Source organism: Rhinoderma darwinii, chromosome 3, assembly GCF_050947455.1.
Source record: "Rhinoderma darwinii isolate aRhiDar2 chromosome 3, aRhiDar2.hap1, whole genome shotgun sequence".
Taxonomy (NCBI): domain Eukaryota; kingdom Metazoa; phylum Chordata; class Amphibia; order Anura; family Rhinodermatidae; genus Rhinoderma; species Rhinoderma darwinii.
The window spans coordinates 9,552,327-9,562,530 of record NC_134689.1 but is presented as its reverse complement, the minus strand read 5'-3'; the positions used below and the strand labels follow the sequence as shown (position 1 = coordinate 9,562,530).

Here is a 10,204-nt window from a genome sequence, read left to right as displayed (position 1 = left end):
ATTCATTCTCCACCTGGATACGGTGGCCAGCGACCATCTCAACCAACCGGGACGGGGCGAGTGACCATCTCAACTAACGGATGGGGCGAGTGACCATCTCAACCAACCGGGACGGGGCGAGTGACCATCTCAACTAACGGACGGGGCGAGTGACCATCTCAACCAACCGGGACGGGGCGAGTGACCATCTCAACTAACAGGGACGGGGCGAGTGACCATCTCAACCAACCGGGACGGGGTGAGTGACCATCTCAACCAACCGGGACGGGGCGAGTGACCATCTCAGCCAACCGGGACAGGGCGAGTGACCATCTCAGCCAACCGGGACGGGGCGAGTGACCATCTCAGCCAACCGGGACGGGGCGAGTGACCATCTCAACCAACCGGGACGGGGCGAGCGACCATCTCAGCCAACCGGGACGGGGCGAGCGACCATCTCAACCAACCGGGACGGGGCGAGCGACCATCTCAACTAACAGGGACGGGGCGAGTGACCATCTCAACCAACCGGGACGGGGTGAGTGACCATCTCAACCAACCGGGACGGGGCGAGTGACCATCTTAACCAACCGGGACGAGTGACCATCTCAGCCAACCGGGACGGGGCGAGTGACCATCTCAGCCAACCGGGACGGGGCGAGTGACCATCTCAACCAACCGGGACGGGGCGAGTGACCATCTCAGCCATCCGGGACGGGGCGAGTGACCATCTCAACCAACCGGGACGGGGCGAGTGACCATCTCAGCCAACCGGGACGGGGCGAGCGACCATCTCAGCCAACCGGGACGGGGCGAGTGACCATCTCAACCAACCGGGACGGGGCGAGTGACCATCTCAACCAACCGGGACAGGGCGAGTGACCATCTCAACCAACCGGGGCGAGTGACCATCGCCCGTTCCGGTGTTACGTAAGAGTCCCAGAGCTGGGACCCGCATCTGTTAGACATTTATGGCATATCTCGTAGATTTCAGCCAGAATAAGATAAATGCTGCTGTTGCCCAAAGCAACCGACCTAATTCCGGCAGCCATTATTGGACTCAGGCTTGGAAAAGCTTCTATCAGGTCTCCAAGAGCTTCATGATCCTCCCGTCCCCAGTGCACCTCCGCCGTCAAATGCGGCTAAGCCGGTCGTTGCTAGGAGACGCGTTCTAGGCTGCGTCAGGCAGTCACGTGAGCCGTGCGCGGTGACGTCACGACGCAGCGAGAGGGCGGGGCTGAGCGGTCCTGTGTGTGGGAAGTGGATAGATAGAGGCCCCGGAGGCTGCTGTCACTGCCAGGCCCGCGCTGTGTGTCTTCTTCTCCCGCCTGTGACGCCGCCGCTTTCACCACCAGCCATGTGTGACAAAGAACTGATGTGGGCGCTGAAGAACGGGGACCTGGACGCGGTGAAGGAGTTTATTTCCGGGGTGAGGAGAAGTCCTGTCAGTCCCTGTGTATATAATATGTATGAGGGGGAGGGTTCTCTTTTGGGAGCGGGACAAGTTAGACCCTGAGGGGGGGGGGCAGAAAAGTCACAAGTCACGTGATGCAACATATCACCCAGTAAACTTTTTTTTTTGCAACTCTCATATATAAGGAATTGGGAATGTCACATGACTGTGACGGCCACGCCCACTTTACACTGACTTGTATGGAGGACGAAGTGGTGGATGGCGCAGAAGTCCCTATATAGTCCCACTACGCTGTCCGACACTCTCCAGAAAGGAGATGATGATTGTTGGGTGTCCCTTCTCCCTTCCCGCCTCCAAAGCAGATTCACTTAAAGGGGTTGTCCACCCAGCAGGACCCCCCCTTTTGTGAGGCAGCTCCCCCTAGTGTTGAGCTTGTCGCTGGGGAGCTTGTTTTAGGGACCACCTCTATGTACCCTCAGCCCCTTTTAGCCCTGCTGTGATATGACTTGGGATACTGGTGGAAATCCAGTGCGGTCGCCTCCATAAGTGGGGTCTTTTCCAAGATGGCTGCCTAATCTAGTCTAATTTTGGAGTAGTTTTCTGGCCCAGTGCTTGTAGTGATTATTTATTAGTACGTTTTGAGGACTTTCTGATAACTGTTTTTTTTTGTTTTTTTTTAATGGAGCTCCCCTTTAAATCTGGTGGGTTGTGTGGCCCAACTCAGTGGGTGCAATGTTCTGCAGAATAAGGGATGTCCATCGTTCAGCATTATTTACACACCCCATGAATCGACATTAAAAGTCTGTACTTATTATTGATTCAGTCTAAGCCCCCGTGCACACGACCATAAAACCGCGGACGACCCATTCGGTTCTGTTGGTTGCGGACACCTTTCCGTAGCGCTACGGATGGGAATTATGGAGCATGTCCTATTTCTCGTATTTTACGGGCCGTCCTTCTATACTTTGTAAAGGAGCACGGCCTAAAAAATGCGGGCGGCTGTGATTATGGGCACGGTCGTGTGCATGGGGCCTTAGTCTGTCCAGAGCTGCATTTAAAATTCTTCAGAGCTGAAATCTTCCTGTCCAACCTTTGACTCTCTTGCTGTTCTGAAACTACAACTCCCATCCTGTCCTGACCGTTCTGCTGTTAGTTGTAATTTTGCAACAACTGGAGAGCCACAGGTTGCTGCTGCCCAGCCCCCGACTCTGTAGCCCATGGGGCTTTTCTGGTCTTGTATTAGGGAATTTCTAGTTGTGCGATTACCTGGTACAATCATTAGTGACTCCCGCCCGAGGCTCCGCTATTATAGAGCGTTTATCTGTCTCCTCGCAGCTAATTTTACACATTACATCAATAAGGGAAGCGCTGGAGGATTATGTGATCACTTACTGCGGGAATCCCGGCATCCATAGGCTGTAAGTTTAGAAGGAGGAGGACGAAGCGTTTATTTATAATGTTCCAAGCTGTGGACAGGTTATACGATATCTGACTCAGACCAAACAATGAGCAGGAAAAGCACAGAGGTGGCTGCTGGGAGGTTTATAGATGTATATTATGTTGTCACTGTGTACATTACTGATCCTGAGTTATATCCTGTATTATACTCCAGAGCTGCACTCACTATTCTGCTGGTGGAGTCACTGTGTACATACATTACATTACTTATCCTGTACTGATCCTGAGTTATATCCTGTATTATACTCCAGAGCTGCACTCACTATTCTGCTGGCGGAGTCACTGTGTCCATACATTACATTACTTATCCTGTACTGATCCTGAGTTATATCCTGTATTATACTCCAGAGCTGCACTCACTATTCTGCTGGTGGAGTCACTGTATACATACATTACTTATCCTGTACTGATCCGGAGTTACATCCTGTATTATACTCCAGAGCTGCACTCACTATTCTGCTGGTGGAGTCACTGTGTACATACATTACATTACTTATCCTGTACTGATCCTGAGTTACATCCTGTATTATACTCCAGAGCTGCACTCACTATTCTGCTGGTGGAGTCACTGTGTACATACATTACATTACTTATCCTGTACTGATCCTGAGTTACATCCTGTATTATACTCCAGAGCTGCACTCACTATTCTGCTGGTGAAGTCACTGTGTACATACATTACTTATCCTGTACTGATCCTGAGTTACATCCTGTATTATACTCCTGAGCTGCACTCACTATTCTGCTGGTGGAGTCACTGTGTACATGCATTATATTACTTATCCTGTACTGATCCTGAGTTACATCCTGTATTATACTCCAGAGCTGCACTCACTATTCTGCTGGTGAAGTCACTGTGTACATACATTACATTACTTATCCTGTACTGATCCTGAGTTACATCCTGTATTATACTCCAGAGCTGCTCTCACTATTCTGCTGGTGGAGTCACTGTGTACATACATTACATTACTTATCCTGTACTGATCCTGAGTTACATCCTGTATTATACTCCAGAGCTGCACTCACTATTCTGCTGGTGGAGTCACTGTGTACATACATTACATTACTTATCCTGTACTGATCCTGAGTTATATCCTGTATTATACTCCAGAGCTGCACTCACTATTCTGCTGGTGGAGTCACTGTGTACATACATTACATTACTTATCCTGTACTGATCCTGAGTTACATACTGTATTATACTCCAGAGCTGCACTCACTATTCTGCTGGTGGAGTCACTGTGTACATACATTACATTACTTATCCTGTACTGATCCTGAGTTATATCCTGTATTATACTCCAGAGCTGCACTCACTATTCTGCTGGTGGAGTCACTGTGTACATACATTACATTACTTATCCTGTACTGATCCTGAGTTACATCCTGTATTATACTCCAGAGCTGCAGTCACTATTCTGCTGGTGGAGTCACTGTGTATATACATCACATTACTTATCCTGTACTGATCCTGAGTTACATCCTGTATTATACTCCAGAGCTGCACTCACTATTCTGCTGGTGGAGTCACTGTGTACATACATTACATTACTTATCCTGAGTTACAGAATAAATTAATCTTTATTTGCTGAATTGTGACAGATAAGTGGACAATTACCCTGTGAGTCACCCGGTCGGCTCTAAGAGCGGCCAATAGCTTTGAACCATCTATAGACGATCAGTTGGATGTTGAACCTTCGGAGATAACCGGCCGGATCCGTACGAACATCACGTCAGTCACCGTGTTTCCTTGTAAGGGCAGGTTCACATGTAGCAGATTTCTGTTGCCACGTGTGAACGCATCCTCAATTGGCTCTGGACAAGAAATGGTCATCAGGTTGACCAGTCGAGACTGTCTACTGGGTGTGTCACTAATGGAAAGTAGAAGGTCTGCTGTGACTACTGGGGGGGGTCACTAATGGAAAGTAGAAGGTGTGCGGTGACTACTCGGGGGGGGGGGGGTCACTAATGGAAAGGAAAAGGTCTGCAGTGACTACTGGGGGGAGTCACTAATGGAAAGTAGAAGGTCTCCAGTGACTACTGGGGGCCACTAATGGAAAGGAGAAGGCCTGCTGTGACTATGGGGGGGGGGTGTCACTAATGGAGAGGAGAAGGCCTGCTGTGACTACTGGGGGGTAGGGTTTAGTGCTTTGGCTTCCTAGAGACTGCGGGGGACACTATTTCAAGTTACACATCAGGCCAGGTTTTTTAGTTTGTCAGATTATCAAATTCCAGACTAAAGGAATTTCTCTGCACTGTGAATAAAACCCGCTATTCTGGGGAAACTCCTAAAACGTTCATTAGGGTTCCTTTTGGATATGCTAATGAATCATTTTATTCGCTTCTCTGTTTGGCCGTGCTGTTGCTTAGCGACAGAGGACACAGCCAGCAAGTGACTACATGGAATCTACACGCTCTTGCGGGGGTCCGGAGTTCTCACGCACAGTAAAAGGGAGGCTGGGGTGTAATCATTCACCGTCTCCTTGTAAAGCCTTCCCTGGAGGTTCAGTCCGTGAACCAGGATCCTCAGGATGAGCAGTCAGATTGGTGGGATGGGGCAGGGCATGGATCATCATCCGTAATACTTTTAGGACACATTAGACCTGATTCTTTAGCTTTTATGAATCACCGTCCAGCAAGAAGTCCCTGTCCTGCTTGTAGGATTAACCCGACGTCCGCGATGTCTCATCGGGTGTAGTTATCGCGGGTTTAGGAAGCTGAGATCTGGGCTGCTGTATGCAGGGGCTGTGTAATTGTCATTATCGGGGTCTTCCACGATTTGCTCACGACAGAGGATACGTGTGTGACCGGGGCCTAGAACCGCATCTCAATGCTCGGCTTCACTTATTTTGTACTGATTGAGTTACATTAAGTTTTCTTCTCTAATCACAACTAAAGCAAAATTGGCGATTCTATGGGTTACCAGACAGCAGGGCATTGTTGGACGGTAGAGGAGTTTGGACAGATAGAGATTAACTGATAGGTCACGTGTCTGAGAATTGGGAGGAGCTAAACGATGGCCAGCTTAGCAGCTTTGGATGTGACTGGAGAGCACATCATAGAATCGTGAAATGTCATTAAAGGAACACTTCAGGAAAAATATTGTTATGCCTAGTCCAGGGCCTGAATCTGAGGGGGAGGGGCATGACACAGATTCAAAGACATGCTCCGCCCCCTCAGGCCTTGCACTTGGCATATGTGTATTGGCTGGAGTGTCCCTTTAATAAGTGGTGTTAACAGGTCCGTGCTGGGGATGAATGTGACGAGATCTATATCATCCCCCTCCCCACAACTTTCTCAAGTATAACTTCCCCTCCGCTCTTTTATTCGGCGGTTTCGGTGTTTCGCTTGTGGTAGAATGTCGTTTGCGAATGTCACCCATTTATTGTGGGCAGGGATGGTACATGTTGTATCCAATCCCATCACAGGAGAAGGAGAGGACAGCACAGAGTATTTCAGGAGAGGAGTGTGTGAATGTGACAGGGGCAGTGTAATGATGTGGGGGGATGGGAGAAAAGTGGGACGTCACAGACAAACGGTGGAAGCAGCAGCAACCTTCAGCCGCACAGAGTATTTCAGGAGAATAATGTGCTGATTCTGAGCCAGTAACCTGCCCTCTTGTGGTAATGATGAGGAGGGGAGGGGAGACAAGTAGGGGGTTCACGGGCTGGAATAAACATGGTTTTCAGCAACACAGAGTATTTCAGGAGAGCAGTGTGCCGCTGTTTGCGGCAGTGACCTATCCACTCGTCTCGTCAGTGAGGACCGAGCTGCGTTTCTCAGAACTCTCATCCTGTCCCCCTACACAGGGAGGATGGTGGTTTTACTTTCTCACCGCCTCCATCTCTTACCGCGGACTTGTGGGTCTTGTGATACGTCTGAAAGTTTCTCCCATTTGATTGAATGGAATCCCTCAACTCCTCTGCATCTGCAGTACAATATAACACAACCTATTGCTTCCTGTTATCAGCCATTGCAGGCTGGAGAGACGTGTGACCGGCAGTGCAGACGTCCCCGCCGCTCGCTCCCTGCTGACGTCCCACAATCGTCTCCTGGACGTCATGTCAGTGCGGAGGGGTGAGGTGTGACCGGACAGGAGCGCGGTCAGTACAGTAAATATATCGCAGAGCTTAAAGGGGTCGCCCGGTCTCAGAAAATTAATGTTTTTGCTTTTTTTTTTTTTTATAATTAATTTATACAAGTTTCCAATATAATTTCTGTATTCCTCACGGTTTTCAAGATCTCTGCTTGTTGTCATTCAGTAGGTCTCTCTGAAAACCTGAAAATTGGGGCTGGATAATTTTTGGGTATTCTATTGAGGTCTGTAAAAGTCCTTATTGTGGGCCTCATAAAATCAGTGACCCAAGTGACTCCCTCCTTTTCTTTGCCTCGTTCGTTCGTTCGTTCGTTCGTTCGTTCGTTCGTTCGTTCGTTCGTTCGCTCTCTCCTTTTCTCGTGTGTTATGTGTCTCGGTCTCCTTTCCTCTCCTCTTACCTTTCCTCTCCTCTTACCTTTCCTCTCCTCTTACCTTTCCTCTCCTCTTACCTTTCCTCTACTCTTACCTTTCCTCTACTCTTACCTTTCCTCTCCTCTTTTTCCTTTCCTCTCCTCTTTTTCCTTTCCTCTCCTCTTTTTCCTTTCCTCTCCTCTTTTTCCTTTCCTTTCCTCTCCTCTTTTTCCTTTCCTTTCCTCTCCTCTTTTTCCTTTCCTTTCCTCTCCTCTTTTTCCTTTCCTCTCCTCCTCTTTTTCCTTTCCTCTCCTCCTCTTTTTCCTTTCCTCTCCTCCTCTTTTTCCTTTCCTCTCCTCCTCTTTTTCCTTTCCTCTCCTCCTCTTTTTCCTTTCCTCTCCTCCTCTTTTTCCTTTCCTCTCCTCCTCTTTTTCCTTTCCTCTCCTCCTCTTTTTCCTTTCCTCTCCTCCTCTTTTTCCTTTCCTCTCCTCCTCTTTTTCCTTTCCTCTCCTCCTCTTTTTCCTTTCCTCTCCTCCTCTTTTTCCTTTCCTCTCCTCCTCTTTTTCCTTTCCTCTCCTCCTCTTTTTCCTTTCCTCTCCTCCTCTTTTTCCTTTCCTCTCCTCCTCTTTTTCCTTTCCTCTCCTCCTCTTTTTCCTTTCCTCTCCTCCTCTTTTTCCTTTCCTCTCCTCCTCTTTTTCCTTTCCTCTCCTCCTCTTTTTCCTTTCCTCTCCTCCTCTTTTTCCTTTCCTCTCCTCCTCTTTTTCCTTTCCTCTCCTCCTCTTTTTCCTTTCCTCTCCTCCTCTTTTTCCTTTCCTCTCCTCCTCTTTTTCCTTTCCTCTCCTCCTCTTTTTCCTTTCCTCTCCTCCTCTTTTTCCTTTCCTCTCCTCCTCTTTTTCCTTTCCTCTCCTCCTCTTTTTCCTTTCCTCTCCTCCTCTTTCCTTTCCTCTCCTCCTCTTTCCTTTCCTCTCCTCCTCTTTCCTTTCCTTTCCTCTCCTCCTCTTTCCTTTCCTTTCCTCTCCTCCTCTTTCCTTTCCTTTCCTCTCCTCCTCTTTCCTTTCCTCTCCTCTCCTCCTCTTTCCTTTCCTCTCCTCCTCTTTCCTTTCCTCTCCTCCTCTTTCCTTTCCTTTCCTCTCCTCCTCTTTCCTTTCCTCTCCTCCTCTTTCCTTTCCTCTCCTCCTCTTTCCTTTCCTCTCCTCCTCTTTCCTTTCCTCTCCTCCTCTTTCCTTTCCTCTCCTCCTCTTTCCTTTCCTCTCCTCCTCTTTCCTTTCCTCTCCTCCTCTTTCCTTTCCTCTCCTCCTCTTTCCTTTCCTCTCCTCCTCTTTCCTTTCCTCTCCTCCTCTTTCCTTTCCTCTCCTCCTCTTTCCTTTCCTCTCCTCCTCTTTCCTTTCCTCTTTCCTTTCCTCTTTCCTTTCCTCTTTCCTTTCCTCTTTCCTTTCCTCTTTCCTTTCCTCTTTCCTTTCCTCTTTTCTCCCTCCACCCAGTCTGCAATTCTTTATTGCCGGTTCTCCATGTTGTCCTCTCATACCTCCACGTCCTGCAGCACCTACTGGAAGGGCATACCTCATAGCACTGTTCATCCTGAGACTCCTGGTGCATAAATAGAATACCAGCACTGCAATAAGGACAGACACCTGCGTAGGCAGAGCAGTAAGAAAGAGCAGAGGTAGGGGGGATAACTTAGGATGATCATTTAGATTTTAATGCCATTTGTGGTCCATGGAAAGCTGGGTGGTCGGAAGATAAGGAAAAATTCTTGTTTAGTAAACTGGGGGCGCTTGTCCCATGTTGTATCCTTCTGCTTTACTGCCTCGTTCCCTGTACTGCGCCCCCATCTCCTCCTCCACGGTAGTTATATGGTGCTCCGTTTAATACTCCTTCGTTCTTCCACTTTTTCTATCCATTTGTGGTTAGATTGCAACCAAATGGGAAACTGTATTGCTGCACAGGTTATTACATAACGGTTATTACGCTTCTCGTATTTATAACAACCCAGAGAAGCAACGGACAAAGAACAGCGACCAAGATACTGATCACCGTCCTGGATACTCTTCATATGCCGGATACCATGACGCACCACATTGACTTCTAACGGGTTCTGCAGGATTTCTGCCGTGGTATCCAGATATTTAGGGGAAAAATAACGCTTCATATCTAAATGGGTCCAAACGTTCTGTGCTGACATCTTAATATATATTTATAGCGGTCAGTTTTCCTGAAACAAAGCTCCAAATCCCCCTGTAGAGAGAAATAATTAAACTATTCTGCACTGCCTGCAGCCACCACTAGAGGGAGCTTACTGCATACTGGTTTATTATTGTGTTCAATGTATAATCGGTATGCAGTGAGCTCCCCCTAGTGGCGACTGCAGGCCGCCAGCATCATATCATTACCTAACACTGAGGTCTCATACAGAAGGCATAAACTAAAGTACTTTGGCGGAAAATGCGCCAAATTTATTAAGAAGCGCGAAGCTGGATCTGCACAATCATTTATTCCAATTTCTGGTATTAATAATGGTAAATCTGCCGATCTGCAAGAAGCCACTCCCAAATTCTGTTCATCCGTTTCTGGGAAAGCTGGGTGGCAGGCATTTAATGGCAAGAACGTAAATCAGTATTGGTGCTTAACAGTACAACAATATGTACCTCCAATATTTTGCCCTTCAGAAGCCCGGGAAAGTTGGGTAATATCCATTTTTGAAGCTAATGTGACTTCCATTTGGTTCTCACACAGCTCTCCCAGAATCGGATATAACTTATTTTTGTTTTTGCAGCTCTCGGGTTGTCATCCCGCTTTCCTAGGACTCTGAATGGGGAATTAATGCAGTAAAACGGTAGTAGGGAGTATATTCCTGCCGTCTCTGGTACAAGGCGCGGTTGCAACGCTGAACGAGGCAGATTTTA

General features: G+C 48.1%; 1 protein-coding gene across 1 annotated transcript in view; it reads left to right on the top strand.

Moving 5' to 3' along the window:
- The first annotated feature begins 1,182 nt into the window (after positions 1–1,182).
- The window catches only part of MTPN (myotrophin), a 29,177-nt gene continuing 20,155 nt past the window's right edge, over positions 1,183–10,204 (top strand). Inside the window, exon 1 of the mRNA XM_075855853.1 lies at positions 1,183–1,408. Within this exon, the coding sequence (XP_075711968.1) occupies positions 1,337–1,408 (72 nt within the window). The 5' untranslated portion in view covers positions 1,183–1,336. The remainder of the gene's footprint in view (positions 1,409–10,204) is intronic.